Here is a 23,147-nt window from a genome sequence, read left to right as displayed (position 1 = left end):
GATCGTTTTAAGATTTCAGTCTCTTTTCATATCAGGCATTGATATTTCATTATCTTCTTCCTCTAAGCTCTGTTAGGTCTAGCATCATTAAGAACACTTAAGTGGGAGGTATCCAGTCATGTCAAAGCATTTTGAAGATTGTAGATTAGTTTTGCTTCGTGCTATACAGGAAAAAATATAATTATAGTTTCAAAATTACTTTTATGTATATACTTTACATTTTTTTCTATTGGATAACAGAAAAATTTCACCCCTAATGTCGTTAAACAATTAATTTCTCTCTTATTTTGAACCAAATTTTTCCAATTATTACATGGAAAGTAAATGAAATAAACATATCAACAATGTTAATTGCATTTGTGTTTATACATTGACTCTTTTTATACTCCAAATTAAAAATGTACAAAAAGAAAAAAAAAAGTGGTCGAAACTGACGAAAACAGAAATTTAATTTTTTTTTTTTTTTGTTTAATATTTAAATTTCGTACATTTCAATTAAAACATGCAGGGTTAAATTTGATTTGATATTGTTAAAATATCACAGCTTATTTAAAATTAGATGACTTATACTACTTGAATTTGATTTGTGTTTCTGTGATTACAAGTAACAATTACCACTGAACAAAGTTAACAAAAATATTTCGAAATTAATAAGATATATCAACTATACACTATAAAGTTCTATATAGATTATAGTTTCAAAATTACTACTTGATAATTTTTACTTGCACGTATTTTTCTTTCAAACTTATAACGAATTTTGAAAAAAATGCGAACATGTGAAACTGAAATGTTACATTTGTAAACTTGACACTTCCTTACACTGACTGACAGTTATTTTTAGTAATATGAGAGAGAAAGTGAACACTTGTTTTTTTTGTTTGTTTTTTCTTTCTCACTTTCTTTTGTTCACCTCCTTTCTCTCATCTTTTCTTCCCTTCTCGTCTTCCCTCCTCCTCTCTCTCATCTTTCCTCCCCTTCTCGTCTTCTCTCCCTCTCTCTCATCTTTCCTCCCCTTCTCGTTCCCCCCTCTCACTTTTCCTCCTCTCACTTTTCCTCCCCTTCTCGTTCCCCCGTCATCTTTCCTCCCTTCTCGTTCCCCCGTCATCTTTCCTCCCTTCTCGTTCCCCCGTCATCTTTCCTCCCTTCTCATCTTTCCTCCCTTCTCGTTCCCCCTCTCATCTTTCCTCCCTTCTCGTTCCCCCCTCTCATCTTTCCTCCCCTTCTCGTCTTCCCTCCTCCTCTTGTTACATGATAAGGGCTGTCCCCTGTTCATGTAAGTATAAAAATAGAGAGATTAGTTAAAATGAAAATAAGAGAAAGCAGAAATCGAACCCTGGACATAAGTTTTAAAGAACAATAGGTTTAAATGGAATGTCCAGTAAATTGTTAATTCGGATGAAATAAATAATAAATAAACTATTCAATTGTTAAAAGAATGTGGATAATAAAATATGAGTTAAATAAATTAGATATGTAGGTTAAATTCCTTTGTGGAAACAACACAAGGAAAATAGGTTATTGGGAAATCAATGTCGAAAACGTGCAAAGTCGCGCATGTTGAGACACGTGAATTTTGCTCACGTGGCCGGGATGCATGGAGTTCTCAATATAGCAGGTGGGAGTTAGTTGGTCGAGAGAGAGTCGGAGAGAGAGTCAGAGACAGTCAGGGGAGACAGTCAGTGAGAAAACTCAGAGACAGGCGGACGTCTGAAGCGAGACGTTACTTCAGAAACTAAAATGTGAAACTTTGAGTTCTTAATGAGGAAGTCGACCGGTCGTCAGAAAATAAATTCATTATGTGTTTGTGATAAAGCTCATCTTTGTGTTTGTAATTTCTACAAAAAGGTAAATTGTATTGTTATTATATGTCTGTGTTATAAAATGTCATTACAACAACATCTCTCTCTCTAAGATACAACATCATATGTAATAAGACAAGAACTCTCACTAAGACTCATATCATTACTAATAAGAACTCACGTAACATACGCGCACAAGTGGTATAGTCTAATACTAATAATAATAACTATATAACACTCTCTCATCTTTCCTCCCCTTCTCGTCTTCCCTCCTCCTCTCTCCTCTTTCCTCCCCTTCTCGTCTTCCCTTCTCCTCTCTCATCTTTCCTCCCCTTCTCGTCTTCCCTCCTCCCCTTCTCGTCTTCCCTTCTCCTCTCTCATCTTTCCTCCCCTTTCTCGTCTTCTCTCCTCATTTTCTCTCTCTCGTCCTCCCCTTCCTCTCTCTCGTTTTCCTTCCCTCTCTCTCTCTTCCTCATTTCTTTTTCTTTTCTTTTTTCTTTCTTTTTATTTTCTCTTTTAAAATAAATATTGACAATATTCTGAAAACTTTGCCCTTGTGTAAATGATTCAAGTAATGTAAAAATGTGAAATACAATTTCTCATTCAAAAAATCGATTAATGATGGGAAAGTAGAAGCCTTGTTTTATCAAAGAACTAGCAGGGTGACCCGACGTTGCCCGAGATTGAATGATGATCAACAAATATTTCACACTCCTATATTTTTATTGCCATCAAAATACATGAAATCGCTCGGGAGGAAGCTTCACATACCTCCATGCAGTAACTTAATCCAAAATATATGTTATTCTACATTGCACTCTAGAGAACTTATTGTTTCTTTCATAAAACTATTTTATATAAACTTCTTTCCAGTTAACTTTTGTTAAGAAAAAATTAAGAAATTTACATGTGGGGTTTAAACCTGCAGATCATGCAAAAAAAAAACCCAAAAAAACACGTTATCAATTTACCCATAGTAGAATTTTCACGGCCCGTTGTTCCATCACTGTTGCTAAGCGACGACATGGAAAAAATGACTTTAACAATAACAACTTTGATTATTGGTAATCATCAAGGGTGTTCTGAGAAAAAACTTAATTAAGATCACTCCCAGACTTATACACTAAAGTTCTGTAAATTTTAAAGAAAATCTGTTCAGCCATTTCAGAGTCTATAAGGAACGAACTCACACATACACACAAAGTTGCATTTATATAATTGTAGAGATGACTTCCTCTCTCCCCCACATGTACACGTTTCTTGACGAAATATATTTTTAATGTTTTAAATTTAACAAAAAAAAACTTTTTCACACAAAAAAAAATTTGATCATTCTTTGTACGCAAAAGACTAATTTTAACAAAATTTAGCAATTTTAAAAGCAAAATTGAAATTAAAACATAAATTAATACTTTTCAGTATGAAAAGAAAATGGTATTATAGATTAACACGCTTTTCTTAATTACCTCGCACTCTTCCCCTAAAAAATAATTAGATGTTACATTTTTAGACAATTATGTGTGAACATCCCAAAAGACGTTATAAAAAGAAAAAAACAATTATTTTAGAATTTAGAGTGGGAAATAAGTTTTACATAAGTTGGGGAAATTCCGTTAGCTTTTAGATTTAATTTTTCTATTTTTTTTTTTTTTTTGCAACAGTGGTCGTTCATATCCCTGCTCATCACATTTATTTGAGCAGAATAACAGCACAAATGTTTTTTCTTTATGAATTTATTTTTTTGAAAATGTATTTTTTTCTTCAACAATGAAAAATTTATTATTTTTATTTTTTTTTTTTAGCAATGGAAACTCTTGAAACAGTTCACAGTGGCACAAAGCGACACAAGAAGATCCGTCGTCACTCAACCTCCCTTGATATCCACGCACAGAGCATGAGGCGACCACCAGAAGGAGATAGTATCATTGAGAAAGCGCCAATGAAACTCGGACCCCCACCGGTACCAACTGGACCCAAGAAAAAGGTAAATGAAAATAAATCCGTTGCTGCCATGAAGAGACGAAAGCGCAGAACCAATATGTCTTCAGACAGCGGTTTAGAGACAGCTGAAGACGACGCAAATGTCAAACGCTCCCGGAGCGATACAAAATCTGATTTCTTAACTTCGCTCGGTCCTCTAAACGACATAAGCTCTATCCACCCAGTCTTGGATTGCACAATGGAAAGCACGTTCAGCAAGAAGTCCAAGAGTAAACTCGACGTCACTTGGGAAAAGGCAGTGTGCAATGCTAGAGGTCAGCCCGATGGTGCCGAACGATCAATGAGAATGGCAAAATCCTCCGCTAAGAATCCCGAATCTTGCGCAATCATTGAGGAAAATGATGAGAATGTCATCCCAGTAGAGAGTGAAGATGAAGCCAATGGAATGGTTGATGAGGAAGAGGAGGAGGATAACGAGATGGTTGAGGTTAAGAAGATGGAAAAAGTGGAAAAGAAAAAGAAATCATTAAAAGTAAGTTTTATTTGTCTACAATGGAATGGCTTGGATTTAACAAGGTTTAACTATGCCAAAATTTAATGCTTATTAAACAGAAAAAATTTCTTGTCTCTCTTTTTCTTTACCTCTGTCAATTTATATTCTTTTTTTTTTTTTTTTAATATGATGCTTTTTATTCGACCTCTCAGGTTCAGAATCAAGTTTCTCTGTTCGAAGTTTGATTAGGAGAACTATGCAAGTTTTTATATATTTTTTTTACTAACCTTTTGCTACAAAATTAAGCTAATATTAACCAATCAAGGCTTTCTTCTTGTGCTCTAATCTTTAACTAATAAACAGTGTCATGTTTCTGAATTTTTTAGATGAGGGTTGATTATTCATATTATTTAGATTCTTTGGACTGCTGTTATCATCTTGAGCTTGGGTATTATTTTCACAACCATTCAGTTGATATAACCTCCGACCTTCTTTCAAGTTTATCTTGTCAAGCTCAAGAATTTACAAAGAATTTCAAACAGAACCTTTTATTTATCAACGTTCCATCAGACATGACTAAGGATCTGTGGTGTAATAGATAGAGTACTTGGTAAATTCAGCTTTAAGTTACATTCTTCTGGAGGTTGAAGGTTCCATCTTCAGTGCAGGCGACATTCAAAATACAATTACAAATTACTTAAGACTTCTGAAAAAACATTGTGAAAATAACGCTCAAAATAAGAACAGTAGTTTTAAGAATCCAAGTAATATGAAACCATGTTGTTTCGGAATTTTTGAGTTGAGGATTGATACAGGATGAATAGAATCAATTGTGGCTATGACAAGAAACTACATGCGAAGATATACAGGTGTATTCACATCATGAATAGTGGAAACGATCCATTGAGACATTAAAGTATAAAAGCTTTCATCAAAATCACTAGATTTGGCATTAAATGATCTAAAAAGGGTTGATATGCTGTCAAACAAGGATTCTGTAAACAAATTCTTGCAAACAAAGGACTAGATCGTAATTCATGTTAATATTATACAGATGGGTGTATTTCTAACCATTCTACTAAAAAAAGATTGAAAGGGAGGAGAGTACAGATTATGGAGTTGGCTAAGTTCAAATCAAATCTGATCACTTACACTATAATACTGTCATGAACTGATGAATTACAACAAAATCGAGGACAAGTATTGTTTCGACATAAATTAAAAAGACTTGATGTATCATAAAACACAACTCATCACTTCTACAGCTTGTCCAAAAAGTCACTGAAGAGTTTTGAACTTAAATAGTCCTTATTTTTTTTATATTTTTTTCTGTAATTTTAACACAATCTGATTAAGACATTGGGAATTTTTTTTTAAATGCAAAATTCAAACAATCTTTATGAAAAACGTCTCAAATGTTGCCCATTTTCAGCTTCACATATTATCTCTCTCTATGGCAATGTCAAATGGCCACTACGTTCCCCAGATTTGACTAGCTCCGACTTTTTCTTAAAGATTCTATGTTAACAAACCCCAAACCCTGCAAGAATTGAAGGAAAACCTCAGGAACAAAATAAGGGAGTTAAATTGCAATGCAAAGATTCTGCAATCTGTCATGAATAATGTTTTGGAAAGAGTACAAATATGCAAAGCTGAAAATGGGCAACATTTAAAACATTATTTTTCATAAATAAATATTGTTTGAATTTGCATTTAAAAAAAAATTCCCAATGTCTTAGTGAGATTGTGTTAAAATTACAGAAAGATATCAAAAATAAACTCTTTTTAAGTTCAAAACCCTTCAGACACTTTTTAGACACCCTGTATATTGTACAAGTAAAAAAACTATTGAATTTAAAATAAAACAAATGATACCTACGTAATAATCATGTTGCAAATAGTAACATATCCAAAAATTACGGAAAACAGTAAAGTAGAAAAATAATTATTAATGAAAAACTGTTTTCAATAAAGTTTGGGGGGGGGGGGGATTTCCGACATTTTGTATTACATTCACCACGTGATGTAATCAACAGAACTTAATTATCTCTTCTGTCAACTTATAAAAAAATTAAAATACCATATTTAAGTGTACTTTACAACTTTGCTGGGTGTTCATGCCAGCTTAGATAAATATTTTTACAGTTTTAACAAAAAAAGCTACAATTTCCATTTACACTGAACATCTACAGAATGCCAACATCAATATATTACATATGAATGAGTCTCCTGTGGAATTTCCACAGGTTCTACTAGTTTTATTTATTTATTTTTTTTTTAATCTAAATCTTCATCTGATTCACTAAAGAGTAAGAGAGGCATTTCTTATGGTCATGTCTTTTTTTTTTTTTTTACAAGGAGGTCACCACTTATCAAGGCCCGGAAGCCACTCAGGGATAAGGGTTATTGCATGTACAGTACGTTGTACGTTAGTGTTGAGATTTCATAAAGCGTCTACTTAAGGGGGCGGCCCATCAGGAACTTGTTTACGTTGGACTTGAAGACATCCAAGTTGTAGTCAGGTGGGAAGCAGGCAGACGGAAAAGTTCCACTGGCGTGCTGTTCTAAGAAAGAAGCTGTGTTCATGGAATCTACGTTTTGATTTAGGCACAGATAGAGAGTGGGGAAAATTTTTGACAGTGGTTTCAGCTAGACGGGTGTTTTTCGTAAAAGATTGGCGAGGGGGGATCAGAAATTGGAGCTCAGACGAGCACTTGCCATGGAAATAATGGTAAAACAAAGACAGGCTCGCAACGTCTCTTCTGTGTGAGAGAGGTTGAAGGGAAGTGAAAAGGGCATCCCCCACTAAGCCACGAAGTCTATTTTGTACTCTGTCAAGGCAGAATAGGCTATTTTTAGCAGCTCCTGCCCAGATATGGCAGCAGTATTCCATGCTTGGACGTACTTCGCTTTTCTGAGAGTGTTAGTCACCTGACATCCAGTTGTTAGGTTCTGTTGGGGGATGGCTACTATACAATGCAACACAATGGGGTGTGTAAATATCTTGACTGGACCATCTGTAGAATGTTTAGTATCCAGAAGCAAGATCTGGGAACATGTTTACCAGAAAGAACAGTTGGAAATAAGTCATACACCATCCACTGTGACTATGTAATCCTTACAACTACGTACCTTGAAAACAGAGCAATTAAACCTGACATAGTGATATGGACAATAAGGAGAAAGAAGAAACTTTAGTAGAAGTTAGTGTCACCAATGATGCTGGGTTAATCAGATGAGAGGAAAAGGCTAACGGAATACCAAGGTTGTATGTATGACATGAAAAGAAACTGGAATCTTAAGATCTTCATCATTCCAGTCATTACAAGAGCAACCATGAAAAGATATTTTAAAAACTATCCAGCAAATATAACCTGTGAACCAAGTGCAAGAAATGCAATTGCACTTAAAGGGATGGTTAGAATTTTAAAATGATGTCTCAGTTTGAATGTATTAGATAGTAGATGAATGTCTGGCATCTGGTAGGATTTCCCATCCTCAACTAGAACAACATAAAATTTTTAAAAAAATGTTACAAGTTGTTTTGATTCTTATTTAGAATTCAACTTAATTAAAAAAAAAAAAATACAGAAAAATCTTTGATGTACATATCTGTAATGGAACGAACATGTATTACAAAAATCATATAAGGAAATCAAATTTTATGAGTAAGTAAAAAGGGACTGTCTCACTATCTTGAAATAAAAACAAAGACAGATAAGTTCACAATAAAACTTGCACAATCAGCCTTGTAATCCTACCAATTTCACATTAATCGCTTGAAATCATTTAAAAATGATTTGTTTTATAAAAGTAAAACTGCTTGATCAATTTACATGGTTTTTGGAATATGACATTTCATAACAGTAGTGTAATTTTGTTTTTTCTAATTAGGTTGAATTCTAAATAAGGACCGACAAACAAAGGGACACTTGTTGGAGGCAGAATTACGTCCCTTGCAATCCCTAACTCTGGAAATAAAAGAAAGATTGCTTTATGCAGATTGTTTAAGATACGACTATACTCACCTCAGCTGTTATCTACATTTTATTCATTAATGTGAAATTTTTTGCTTTTTACATAACTCATAAATGTTCTGTAAGTTTTTTCAATTTGATGTTCGTAGTATGTTATCACCTTCTATCCTCCTTTTTAATAAATAGGATCTCCCGATCACCGAAGACGAAATGTAAAAATAAAAAAATTTAATCTAAAAAGTCATTTTTGAGCTGTACGTGAAGCTAAAGTATACCTTCTTGATCTGGCTAGGATCAAAGGGTAGTATCTGGTCTGTCTAAAGATAGTATAATGATATTGTGGGGTTTCTATTCACGCTTGACGGCCATATAATGGGAATATGTCAGACTCGTATAAGGATATTAGAGATAAGCCGTAATAACCAGATATATTCGGACACTACATTTACCAGATCACTTAGATAAATACTTTTACAGTTTTAACAAAAAGGCCTACAATAATATTGTGCGGACTCCATTCACACTGAATATCTACAGAACGTCCAGCAGCAATATATTGAATATGAAAAATGCTGCTATGGAATTTCCACGTGTCTTGCTAGTATTAAATATTTTATAACAATATATAATTATATATTGTTATAAAATAATTATTTAATACTGAACAGAAATTGTTATTTTATTGAAAGCTGGTATCAGACTAAAGTTTCAGCATGAAAAATAATCTGTAAATTGTTGATCTGCATCAAAAGACAAACCTGTATTTAATTGGGAAAATGCTTTTTTGGCTGTAGTCATTTTTATCTACATTGGTTTTCTAAAAACTTTATACTGATTTGTGTTTTTATTCTTGTGTGTTTATCCAATGTGACTTCTGACATTTGTGTGTTTCATTCAGTGCTTTAAAAAAGTTTGCAATACAACAGTTTATAAAAATGTTCTAAGTGTGGCTGAAAGTGAAATCTGGCCAATAAGGGTTAAGGACAAGTGGTGCATGGAGAGAAATATAAAAATGATACAATAGTTATGTAATGCGAGTTTTAGATTTGATGAACATAGAGGAAGATAAAATCTAAACAATATAGGGAAATGTGTGCAAAAGAGTAGATTTTCTTGGTTTGTTCATATTGAACGAATGAGAGTCATTGGCTTAATATATTTAGAACATTTGAGGTAGCAGAGGAAGGTTGAATAAAATATGGGAGGAAGTAATAAAGATGAATTTGAGAGAATGTGGGATAAATAATTATTTTATAACAATATATAATTGGCTGGACAGAAATAGTTTAGTTTGGAAGTCAAATTCTAACCTAAGTTTGGAAGTCAAATTCTAACCTAAGTTTGGAAGTTAAATTCTAAGCCTAACAAGCATGTAAAATGGATGTGAAACTAAATATGATGATGTCATGTGATGAATAATTATTGATTGGGAAACATTGAAATCAGAGTTACATGTGTATAAAAAATAATTATTGATTGGGAAACATTGAAATCAGAGTTACATGTGTATAAAAAATAATTATTGATTGGGAAACATTGAAATCAGAGTTACATGTATATAAAAACCATCAACATATACAAATTATGAACAAAAAATATTTTTTACAAAATTTATCCTTTTCAGATAAAGTTTCATAATTTGTGTATTCATTCTTTTTGCCAACCATTATCCTCGTCCTCATAATTGTTGTTATTTCACCACATTTCAGCCAACACATTCTCTGACCTTCTTCAAGCCAAAATGTGGTAAAACAACTATGAAGATGAGGATAACAGTCTGCAAAAAGAATGAATGCACAAACAAGGAAAATATTTAAAATGTTACCATGTATAAATCAACAATCAGTCAAAACCTATAAAGATCAACTTTAATGTGAAGGATAGTGTACAATATAATGTTGTTTATTGTAGCCACATAATTGATTTTCTTTCAGCAATGTTTCTTTTAAAGATGCAGGTGAATTAGAAAACGGTAAAATTGAGAAAAAGTTTTTTAAAGAATTGTATATTTTTGTCTTTCGTTTTGAATTAGGACAAAGTTCAGGGAGCTGTGAAAAAAATGAAGAAGTTAAAAGAGGGTAAAGCCACGACTGGGAAACTAAAGAAAGGAGTTCTTAAAAGGAAGATTGCAGATGTTATGGGTTCATCTCCTGGTAAGAAGTTTTTATTTTTAATTATCTTTGGAAAGGGATAGAAATGGTTGTTCTTGTCCAGAATTCAGCCTAATTCTATACATAAAGTTGAGTTATTAGTCAGATTGATATTAATATTAAAAGCCCATTTTTTTTTTAAAGTGAATACAACTTCTTTATATACTTAGTCATGAATATACCAGAGATTTCAAAAAGGATAACTAATTTGGATCTTTTAGAAACAAATTTTTATATTAATTCACTTCTTTTCTGCTTTCTTATTGAATGATTAGTTTCATTTCACTATTTGTGCATAGTTTCTACATTGTGCATAATTGCATAGCATTTGGAGATGCATTTATAGTAAATCTCTATACCTGTCTTTGGAACGATCTCTACCAAACTTCTCTATCAATTTTCAGTCTACAGACTTGAAACTTGATATATGGGGTTTTTGGACTTTTGGTTTTTAGCCAAAAAAATAGCTGCTAAATGGTAAAAATTGAAAATTGGAATTTTGTAGGCATAGTTTGACATAATGTGTATGCTCTATGGATGTGCAAATATACATTTATACATTTAATACATTAATTTGTCATGTTTTGATATGCATCTGTTAGTTCAGATGATAATGAATACCGCTAGAAAGCTTATTGTTTTGGTTTTGAGTCTAGCTGATGGCACTGAAATAATATTTTTTTTTAACTTTTGAAATCACTATTATATATTGGGTACAAAATAAAAATCATTAGAAAACTGGCTCTATAATAATAAATACAAATTCTGCATAAATTAAGTATCATATTTAAGCATATTTTATGACTGGGCAATGCTAGTTAGTTAAGAAACATCTTTATGATGTACATACTTGTCACAGAATGAAAATGTCATACTCCAAAAATTATGTAATATGATCAAATATTTCTTTTTTAATTATCTCCAGAATGGAAAAGAAAAGATGTTGACTGACATAAATTATAGAATTGTCAAAATAAATTTTTCAAGGTATTTTCTTGTAAACAGATAAAATCTCATTTTAGTCATAAGACGGTAAAATCTTGCTTGAATACAAATAAAAACCAATAGTTGACTGTTTTAATAAAATTTGAATAATATTGGCCATTTCAGTCTACTGTTTAGTAATGGAGTTTTTATAGATTGTCTGCTTAATTGTGATAAAAATAAAATAACTTTTCAACTTTACATCTAAAGAAAATTCTACAAAGATTAAAGCTTAGAGAAAAAACGTTTTATTATTAAAAATACAATTAAAGCAATTAAGTATTTTATGAAATAATTTGAAATTTTACTATTGTCTTGTTTTGGTTAAAAAAAAAAAAAAAACTATGGTGACTACATGTACAAATTATTAAAATTTAAAATTTTCATCTAAACTAGATTTTTTTTTTGTTTAGTTTTACCTTTTTATGATGAGATAGGTAGACAAGAAAAAGAAATGGTTGATGTGAATGTGTGCTATTGCGTGCATAAGATATTGGTTACTTCAAATGTTTGTCATATCAAAAAGTATCTCGATAATTTATTTGAGGGAGGACTTGACTATGCTCTCAGGTTGACAAGTAGTCAGTCTTCGACAATAGAATCATGATTGGTTAATTATTTCTTTTATACTTGCTCAGGACTGCTGTGAATGAGCCACTATGGTTTATGATGTGATGCAAGCCAGAGAAGAATCCAGTTTAACCAGATTAGGATGAACGACAACGTTTTTTTTTTTTTCTCTCTTTGTCTTACCTTGCCTTTTATGTTTTTTTCTCCCATTGTAGACGGTGGTGGTTTGAAAAAAGCTAAGAAATCTGAAAAAGAATCAAAAGAAGAAAAGAAAGACTTCAAAAAACTGCGGAACAATTACGATCTTATCCAAAATTCTAAGAAAATTTGGGAAGAATTAAGAAAGTGAGTTGAATTTGATTTTTTTTTTTTTTTTTAACTAATTATAATTTAACAGAAATAAGTCTTTTTTGTCAAAAAAAATCTATGAAGTTCATTCAGAGATGTAACTTAAGTGCAATATGTCAGTTAATGTGTATATCTGTTTATGCGATATACAAATTATATGAGTGGAATAAATGGATACTGATGAAGGAAACATACAAAGTTGAGTATTTATAAAATATATTTGACAAGTATGGAAAGGAATACTCTTTTAAAGAAATCCCGGGTTTCATTCACATATGTAAAACTGAATATGTAAACTGAAAAGTTATTTGATTACAATCACCAAAAATCATAATTCATGGGAAGAATAAATTCATTGAAATTATGTATAATAATTTGAAATTTCTATTGTTAGTGAATGTCTTCATTTTATTTATAAACTTTGTTGATATTTTTTTGTTCGTTAAATCAAGACAAGATTGTATAGATGAATTAAATTTGCATAAGAGAAAGAAATTTTTAAAAATCAGTCAAAAAGTATTTATATTACTATTTTTACCTTCATCTAGACATGATGTGACCGTGGACAGGAAAACTAAGTTGTGTGCTGAGCTCTTGGATATGTCTAAAGGCAAAATGCAGTTGGTAAGTTATTACTAATGTTGATTGCAAACTAATAAATCAATTTATTACATTCATACATGATCTAGACATCATGGATACTATCAACATTACCCTCTCCTCCCTCCCCCAAGTGTTGAGAAGTAAAAGCAAAAGAAAACCAAATATAACAAAAAAAAAGAGGAAATAGGTTTATCGACAGAACAAAGGTGTAGGAAGTTGTTCACAAAGGAGCACAAAAGGAAGCTGAATAGGATTGTTAATCAAGGTGTTGCAATGATTGAAGCAAAAGAACCAAACAATAAAGGAAGATATATTTAGAGTTAGTTTTATGGGCAGTTTTTGAGGAGTGGCTATAAGTGATAGTTGAGGATGGTTTACGGATCATCTTGGGTTTGTGACAGTTTTGAGATGAGGACAGTTATGAGTTGAGTTGAACACAGTGGAAAGCAAATCATGGCTTGGACTAAATAGAGATGAGCTAACATCAACTGATAAACATGGCCTCAGTAGAACATAGATGCCGACCTTATTATATAGACGGTCAATGGTGTTACACACCCAGAGTGCAACTGATATTTGCAGAATGTGTTGGAGTTTGTGCTTTGTTTTACTTTACAATTTTATATTTGTGAACCTATGTGCATGCCCCCCTCGACAGCCACTAATGTAAGACGATGACATGGCCAAAAAAGACCATGGAAACAATATTGATATCAGCAATGTTGTCAGAGGTGGAAATGACATGGTCTTACAGTTTATGCCATGACCAGAATTTTACCCTATAAAGAAAAAAATTGGACCCAAATAAAGAAAAGAAAAAAAGACACAAAAAATGTTCACAAATGTATCATTCTCTAACCAGAATTGATGATCTCTACAAATGGAGAAAGAAAAATAAAAAATAAGTCAGAAAGTGTATGGGAACTTGCATAGCAAAAAATAAGTGGACTTATTGTCTCTATAGACACACCACTATCCTTATCCATGAAATTCTTTATTTGGCCAATCAACTCTGGTGTTCTGACTTCCTTACTCCTCCCACACCTCTCAACATCCCTCACAGACTCCCTGCCTTCCTTGAATCTATTATGCCTGATTCATGCAAGATTGTCCAAAAGCAGTCTGAAGCATTTCAGATATTTCTGTGGCATTTTTTTCAAGTTTAAAACAAAATTTTATTGCATATCATTCTTCTAAAGTGTCCTTACATCCAGATTGCATTTTAAAAATTCACCAGCTGTGACAATCAGGCTTTAGTAGGGTGTATTTCAATTCCTTTTTTAACTGTTCATTTGAACCTGAAATCATAAAAATTGGTCAGTCATCTCATAAGATGTAAAGCAATAACAGTGAATTTTCAAGAGTTTACGACAATTTTAAATGTCTGTATAAAAAAGTCTGGAAACTTATTGAAGGCACCTAGTATTAGCAGGTACGAGTGTGCTTGCAAGAATTATGAGTGGCTGAAGTAAGTTTAGGAAATTTCTGCCGTTACTAACCAGCAGTGTGTTTCCACTATTGACTAAGGAAATAATCTTTCAGGAGGTGAGGGTTGAGGATATGTGTTGCATGGAGAGAAATGGTGTCAAAAGACCGGCTTAAATCTGATGACCCCAGAGAAAGATTAAATCTGAAAAATGTAGCAAGATGTATGCAAAGCAGGAGACTTTGATCGTATGGCCATGCTGAAAGAATGGCTGAGAGTTCTTGAAGTTAGTACAGTTAAGGAAGCAGATCCAATTCACAGCAAAGACCAAGGAAAACATGAGAAAAAGTGATAAAATTGGGCTTGAGGAGATATATATATATATATATATATATAAGACCTGGTCAGAGATAGGTTAGTTTTGAAGTCTATTTCCAAGACCATTCAAGATATACCAGCATATAAATGGATGTTAAACCAAATATGGTGATTTTGTTTTTTATTTTTACTCCTTTCTAGTTGGCTTTCACACATGATGGTGCCCGTGTTATTCAATGCCTTATCCAACATGGCAATATGGAACAGAGAGCAGTTGCATTTGATGAAATGAAAAGTAAGTTTTTTTGTTTTTTTTTTTTACTATAAGTGGTGTAGTCACTTGAGAAACAGCATCAAAGAACCATTAGGATAAAGTTATTTCTTATATTTACAATGTAAATAGTTGATTAAAGAGAAATGTATTTTATTGTAATCTAAAAAGTTTACCATTTTTATTTTTCAATGCTTGATTCATTTATTTGAAAAATGTTATATTTCTATCCGCGATTTTTTTTTTTTTTTTTTTTCAACTTCCTGGCACATCAAGAGGCCAACCCTAGAGTCCAAATGCCGTCTCTAACTCTGACTAACAACTCTCTGACTAACTCATGCATCGTGTATAAATCAAACTTTTTGTTTGATTCGCTGACATCACTACTCAGGTCACTAACCCAATGTTGTTTTGATATTAAATTCTATTTGTTATTGTTTCTAAAATTCCAAAATTGTTATAGAAATGTTTAACATAATGTTATTATTCTAAAATACTTAATCCATTTCAGTAACATTCGTTTTTCTCTAATGGATATTTTTTTTTTTTTTTTTTTTTGTTTTAATTACATTTTCACCCCAAACAAGGCGCATTGCCACTTTGGTGTAGGGGGCTACTATCAGGGGCAGCAACTACTGGGGCACTATGTTGGGATTTGGGCAGCAAGATGTCGGTTCACATTGCACTTGAACTTCTGCATCTCAGTACAGTTGGGGAAGCAGGAACTTGGAATGGAATTCCAGAGTCTAGCAGTTCTGGGGAAGAAACTACTGGAGTAGAAAGATCTTTTACATCTAAGGATCTCTACTGAGTGGGGGTGGGATTTAGCTGCCTGTCGGGTTTGTCGAGGGTGTCTACGTCGTGGGGGCACAAGTGTCTGCAGTTCATCAGAGCATTTACCATTAAAATACTTGTAGAACAGGCAGAGGGATGCAACGTTTCGTCGATGGCAGTTCAGGGCCTATCAGATTGGCGACTCTTTTTTGAACCTTGTCTAGGAGCGAGAGACTAGTAGCAGATGCACCAGCCCAAATGTGACAACAGTACTCCATACATGGGCGAATGGTGGCCTTATAGAGGTACAGGATACTTTCAGGTGTCAGTAGTTTTCTAGCACGGTAGAGAGAGCCTACCTTTTTCGCAGCGGCCCTGGCAATGTTTTCAATATAATTGTTCCAACTCATGTTCCCGAGGATTGTACAACAAATGCCGACAGCCCACTTGGGAACGCTGACCATGCAGTGATAATGGTAGAAATTGCCCTAAATTCTAGAGCCAAAACTGAAGAGCCAGTGCTCAAAACAACGAGATATTATAAAAAGGCTGACTGGGAAGCCATCAGAGATCTTATCAGAGATGCCCCATGGGGAAATATTTTTTCTCTTCCTCACATTCAAAACATCTACATCTTTATAACAATAACCTCCTCACATAGGCGACTGGATGACATCAAGGAATGCTAATATACAACAATTGGATGATGGAACAAATTGGCATATGAAGGTTTTGATTATAAACATATGTTTGAATGCAGGAAGAAGGGATCAACTTTATTCTGTGGATAAATAATGACTATCGTGTGTCGAAAGTAGCAGCAAATACTATTTTTTAAAGTAACAATAAATAGTTTCAATTCGAAATGAATTTTAGTTAATTAATATAATAAGTAATTTATTTCATTTTTTTAATTATTTTTATGTACAATAATCTTATTGTGAGCATGATCAACATATTTTGTGTTTAAATAAAATAAATTGTTAAATTCATGTTTAAATAAGAGATCAGGTGAGGTTTCAAGAAGTCAGTGTACTAGGGGAAGTTCACTTTTCCCTACAAAAATGCCTTAGCAGCCCCATCAGTATTCCTCAGGAGTCCATCAGTATTCCTCAGAAGGAGTGCTTCAAGCATTAACAATAATTAACAATCTGTTGTTGTTTGGTAGACTTTTCGTCATTCGACTTTTGTTTTTCATTACAGCTGGGAACTGTATTAATGAGAACTGATTTATAAAAATTGGGTAACAAAAAAAAAAAAAAAACACCAGTTAATCAATATAAATAAAACAGTAGATGTATGTGTGTCTGTCTGTAAATATTTAACTGATAAAATCTTAAAATACTGGTCACATAACACTGAAATCAACAGGAAAATAGTAATCCTACACCAAGGATGGTTTTATGACAAATAAAATCTTTGGATGGATGAATGACACGTACAGACATTTATCGGCAAGTTGAAATGCAAACTGTTCATTTCAACTTGCATCGAAGTCATTTTTTTTTTCTTTTTTAACTTTTGAAATCACTACTATTTATAAGGTACAATATAATATTTAAAAAATTCAAGGCCAGTCGCCACCCCGCTTGTTTAAAAAATAAAATTTTATTGACTTATTAATAATGAATATGTATCATTTATTCATTAAGTTAAATTTAATAAATACAGTGTAGCTTGGTCATTAATGTATATTTATTTACCACCTCTGTAGATTAGACACGATCAGTTGAGTTCTCAAAAAGCCAATGCACTAGGGGAAGTTCACTTTAGTTTACAAATAATGTTTGAACAGCCCCACCAGTATTTCCCAGTAGGGGTGCTTCAGGCGTTAGAAATAAAATCGTCCCTCCTCAGCTAGAATGTAAAGCTTGGGAAGGTGTACCTCCCTAGTATTGAACAGAGCATGAAAGTGTAACAAAATTCTGATTAACTTGAGCTAATTTTGTAATGTTGTGATGTATCTGAAAATATTGAATGTGAATTTTGAACTCGATAGTTTAAAAACATGAAAAAGAATGGTGCTTATTTAGAATTACACTTATTTAAAAAAAAAAAAAGAAAGAAAAATCTTTATGATGTATGCACTCATGGAAGGAAGATGTCATATTCCCAAAATCATGTAAATTGGTCAAGTAGTGTTTTTTTAAATAAGAAAATCAAATTCTATGACTTAGTAAGATGTAATGCTTTGATCTGACATTATTTCTAAATAATTAAACTATTGAAATCAAAATATAACATTTTGTTTCTAATTATATCAAAACCATTTAAAGGCCAAACTAATAAAGCAATTGTTTTGAATTTATTTAATTTTTTCAGACAATATGGTTGCTATGTCAGAGTCAAAATATGCCAAGTTTATTGTTAGAAAATTTTTGACTTATGGGTGAGTTTTTTTTTTTTTTTTTTCTTCTTTTTTTTTTTTTTTGTCTTTTTTTGAAAGGTTAAAATTTAAATAATTTGGACATTATACAGAGTGGAACGATAAAATTGTCGCCCTTGAAAAAGCGACATGATTCCATTTCTGTTTGATGAAAATCGTTTTTCTTTTTTTGTTGCAGACCATCTACTAGTTGGCCAGTTTTGTACAAATTCCAAGAGCGATAGGAGCTTTAAATCATGTCTGAAAGTGACACAATGTTCAATGAGCGAGATCAGAGATGTGCCGCTGTACAACTCATGCTCTCTACCGATCCAAGTTATAACAACAGGACCACTGCCAACACCCTCAAAATGCAAATCTGGATAACAGGGACGTGCCCGTGGTGATGAAAACAAAGTTTCTGGCCACGCTTATGATCTTTGGTGTGGTTTCAAGTGAGGACTACATCATGCCACCTCACATCTTCAAAGTCGGCTTAAAAGTCAACACCAAAGTGTACCTGGAGGTGCTGAAGAGTATAATGATCCCCTGGTGCAATCAGGTGGTCGTTGGCAGACCTTGGGTGTGACAACAAGACTCAGTGCTAGCCCGCAAGTCCAAAGAGACCCAGGCTTGGCTTCAGAAGGAGTGCTATGATTTTGTACCCTTCTCTCATTGGCCCCTCCTTTCCCGATCTGAACCCGCTGGACTACTTCGTTTGGTCATAGATTGAAAACATCACAAACATGACCTCCTACAATACCAAAGCCAGCCTGATTATCCCAGTCTGCCAAGTATTCACCAAGCTCTCACCAGTACTTGTGGAAAAGGCATACTCCCAGTTTCAGATCCATATCAAGGCGGTGATTGAGGCTGAAGACAGTTACATTGAGTAAATGTTAGCTCTACTATATAATCAAGTTAGCTGAATTACAATAAAAGTTTTAAAATAAAGCTGTAGTGTTGTTTTCTTTAGGGTGACACTTATCGTTCCACCCTGTAATATATTTAAAAAGTAGTTTTTCTTTAGTGACAAATTGAATGCATTTCTTTAATCAATGTTTTGAAAATGAAATGATTTTCATTTTGTAATTTGATTATTAAATATTTTAGTTTCCACTATTTTTTTTTTTTTTACAGATCAAAAATGGAACGGAGTTTGGTTTTTAAATCGTTATGTGGCCATGTCCGACGTTTGATTAGACATAGAGTAAGTATTTAAAATAAAATGTGCGTTAGTTCAGAATTGGTAAGCTACAATTTGTTTGGTTTCATTTCAACAGATTAATTCTTTCTTTAAATATTTTTATTTTCCTTTCAGGCTTTAAGATTTATATATTTGATCAGAATGTTAAGAAAAAAATCCTTATTGATAAATTATTTACATTTTATAATCGTACATAATAGTTTTCACTTTGATACCTGAATTCACCTGATTGGTTGAAGTTATTTATATACATATGTGTGTGTGAGAATATTAAAAAAATATATTTTATTAAAGTTCAGATTGAATCAAGTTCCAAAGCAAATGTTTAAAAAGTTAGTTTTAAACATTGGAATAGAACTATAAATAAATGAATAAATAAAATTACATATCTTTTAATAACTTCGATTCTGCTTAACTCTGTATTAGTCATCTGGGTGTTCCAAACATGGTTAGTCCCATGAAGTGTTTATACACGGCATACAAAAAATGTTTATAGTATTATTATTTTGTAAAAATATAATTATCCTGCTGGTTCAGGATATATTTACAGTTTTAATCACTTGTATCTTGTTGATATTTATATAAAATAATGCAATAAAATAAATGATAAAACTAAGGAAAAATTAAGTCAGGAGAATACTGGGAGGAAGGAATAGAAATAAGTTACCAACTAGGAATTATCAGCACTAAAGCAAAATTGGAGTGACAAAACACCCCATGGTACTAACACAGGGTTAAATGTACTCTAAATGAATGTACTTCAGAAATATCTAAGAGTTTTTTGCTCGAAAATTAACATTAAAATCACAGTATGATTTGTCATTTATACACACACACACACACATATATATATATATATATATATATATATATATATATATTGCATGCTGACTGATTATTTTCATAATATTTGATGAATATAGAAAATATACCCTAGTAATGTTCAACCTATCAATAATTTTCTGAAATTTCTTATGCTATTTTATTTTTCGCTTCCCGTTTTGACTTGATTTGTTTTGTCCCACACAACACTTCAAACAATTCACAATACAGGTAGGGGAAGATAGAAGACTTTTCTTTCATTAAAGAATAGGTTGATACTTTCAGTATGATGAAAAAAAAAAAGGTTTTGCAAATTAACACCTTTTGCTAGTACTACTCCTCAAACTACATATACAAAAATGGGATTCTACTTTTGTGTGTGTGGGAACACCCTGAAATCTTGGTAGAAAGAAGAAAACAAAATAAACAATTATTTTAGAATTTAGAATGCAGGATCAGTTTCATATATGAATTTAGTATCAAATTATCTCACATTTCCAGCCTATTCTAGCATTTTAGGGCAGGGTTTTATTTTATTTATTTTTTTCATAGTTTTCCTATGTTTCAATCAGTATTTGGTCAGAGATGTTTAAAATAAAATAATTGTTTCAATTTATATTTTAATCAGTTTAGTTTTAAAAAATTACTTGAAAATAAAACATAACATGTATGATTTTTTTTTTTTTTCACTTTTATTCTGAACTTTTTGTGTTGACATCAAAATAATTTTTGTATAACTCAGACATTTTCTGTTTCACATCCTGCCATCACACAAGATGTAAACACATACTCATTTTGAGTAGAAAAGCAAACTTCTCTACACAAATCATAGTTTATGTTGAATATCAGTTTTATCATCCATTTTTTTTAAATGTTGTGAATGTCGTCAGGCTCTGAGATAGACAATACCAGGCAATATTTCACAACTGCTCTCCGTGCACTCTGCTTTTAAGGATAGAAACCAATTATGTTACAAGTGGTCAAGTCACTTTGTATATACTCAAGCCAGGTTTTCCTTAATCTATCATGCGTTTTGTGCTTGGCGTATCCATACGTGTTGTTGAATTGATGAGTTGGCATGTTATTAATGGCCAAAACACTTGAAAGTACATGAAAGTAAAGAGAAAATGTATTTTTAAAATCAAACTTAACCAAATTATTATTAGTTTATTTTCTTGCTTAAAAATAAACAAATTCATGAGTTTGAGATGATGTGCACTGAAAGAGAAGAATTCTGCCAATAAATAAAAATGCACTTAGTTGTTTGGAACTCGTCATAATGATGCGAAAACGTATGAATCTAGTGCAACAATTGCATTGCACCTTAAGTTTTAATCTTCTAAACAATGGATGGTTCAATTCTTACTACTTATGTCTAAACAAGGGATTGGACCTAGTAATTCACTCCAGTTTGTTTGCATATTTCTCAATAACAGTGCCTTGGAATTTTAAGAAAAATTTTGCACAAACATTAGGGAACTTAGAATAACAAAGAATTAACATTTCTACCATATTATGACTGACAGAACAAGAATAATCTACTTTTTTGGATAATTTTTGAAATTTCATATAGATTCCCATGTTTGACTAAGATTTCAGAGTTTGAAGCCAGATTGCAAAGTTAGAATATATGAAATATTTTTAAATGACTTTATACAAAATACTTTATAATTTAATTTTTAATTTGTTTACTTTTTAAGGAAGCCTCAGAAATTATTGAATATGCCTACAACGAATATGCCAATGCTACTCAGCGCTTGGCTTTCTTGGAAGAATTTTATGGACCCACTTTTACTCTTTTAAAGGTAATTTTATTTATTTTTTTAATTGTCTGTATTCTTTGACCTTCCTTGTAATCATTTAACACCTAATGGATTTGAATTTGTGATTTTCAACAGAAATCATGATGCAGAAAAATAACAAAGTGACAGTCTTGGAGATTGAACATTCAATCCTTGGTACAGATATTTTTAAAATATTTATCTTTTTTTTTTTCATCTCAAACAAGATGTATTGCAGGAAGGGCTACTATTTGGGATCATGTCTAACAGGGGATAGTGGGGAGTTTAGTAGCGAGATGTTTGTTCACATTACATTTAAACTCGTGCATATCAGGGAAGAAGGAAGCGAAAAGGGAAGTCCAAAGTTTAGCAGTCCTATTAAAGTCTTAAAGGCTTTCCAGTATCTAGGGACTTCAACAGTCAAGGGGTGGGATTTTGCTGCTTGTCTGGTTTGCCAGGAGTATGTATGTTGAGTAATACTAAGAATTCAATTACAAATTACTTGCAACAGTTATCCAGTTATATGACTAATGGAGCAAAAGCAAGCTACTCCTGTGGATTAAATAAAGGGTTCCATTCAAAATTTTGTACAGATTAGAGTTTAACAAAATGCACTTGAAGAAAGGGCAGAGATTTCATTGTCTGAAACATTTTAAAAATAACATCCATGATTAAAGCAAATAATCCAAATTAGATTTTAGGTATATATTAGAAGAGGAAATGTGAAAATCAGATAGGTAAGCAATATTAATCTTTTATATATAGAGGGGGATATATATATATATATAAAAAGATTTCACATGAATGGATAGTCCGGTGAAGGGTAAAAATCCAAAAATGGTAAATTTATATGCAAAATCCGATCCTGCATTTTGCTAATTCCTGCCCTCTGATGAGAAGGAGAGTATTTCTTCGAAACTCCGCGGATTAAGGACTATCCACTCATCTTGTGCTTCCTTTTTTAAAATTAAATATGTTTTTAACTCTTTTTCAAGATGTCTTTTAACATGTTTTATTAATCATTTGTTCATATTATAAGCTCTATTTCCTTTTCGGTTTTATTGAGCTTTTTACATCTGGCTGAGTTTATTTTACTTGTAAATATTAACTCTTTAATATTTATAATATATTTTAAGTTTACCATTTTGATTACCTTGGTAAACTTATTGTAATTTTTATTTTTTTTTATATATATATATATATGTGTGTGTGGCAGTACTTAAGTATTTTCCTTCAATGAAATTTATATGCAATTCGATTATGTGTCAGATAATCATACCTTTCAGTTTTGTAATACAAGTTAATGGATTTTTTT

General features: G+C 32.2%; 1 protein-coding gene across 3 annotated transcripts in view; it reads left to right on the top strand.

Annotated features, from left to right (window-relative positions):
• Nucleotides 1–23,147, top strand: part of LOC145256152 (pumilio homolog 3-like) — a 45,639-nt gene that overhangs the window by 8,662 nt on the left and 13,830 nt on the right. For 2 of the 3 annotated variants that reach the window (XM_080114745.1, XM_080114740.1), the window contains exons 2-9: nt 3,605–4,275; nt 10,246–10,366; nt 12,133–12,262; nt 12,814–12,889; nt 14,814–14,907; nt 17,980–18,046; nt 19,163–19,232; nt 21,752–21,856. In XM_080114745.1, the coding sequence (XP_079970871.1) occupies nt 3,607–4,275; nt 10,246–10,366; nt 12,133–12,262; nt 12,814–12,889; nt 14,814–14,907; nt 17,980–18,046; nt 19,163–19,232; nt 21,752–21,856 (1,332 nt within the window). In that variant the 5' untranslated portion in view covers nt 3,605–3,606. The remainder of the gene's footprint in view (nt 1–3,604; nt 4,276–10,245; nt 10,367–12,132; nt 12,263–12,813; nt 12,890–14,813; nt 14,908–17,979; nt 18,047–19,162; nt 19,233–21,751; nt 21,857–23,147) is intronic. The other variant, XM_080114748.1, reaches the window with a different exon arrangement.

This window comes from Euprymna scolopes, chromosome 3 (genome assembly GCF_053919585.1).
Source record: "Euprymna scolopes isolate OS-2025 chromosome 3, ASM5391958v1, whole genome shotgun sequence".
NCBI classification, from domain to species: Eukaryota; Metazoa; Mollusca; class Cephalopoda; order Sepiida; family Sepiolidae; genus Euprymna; species Euprymna scolopes.
The sequence above is the reverse complement of the archived record's forward strand: the minus strand, read 5'-3'. Positions and strand labels throughout refer to the sequence as shown.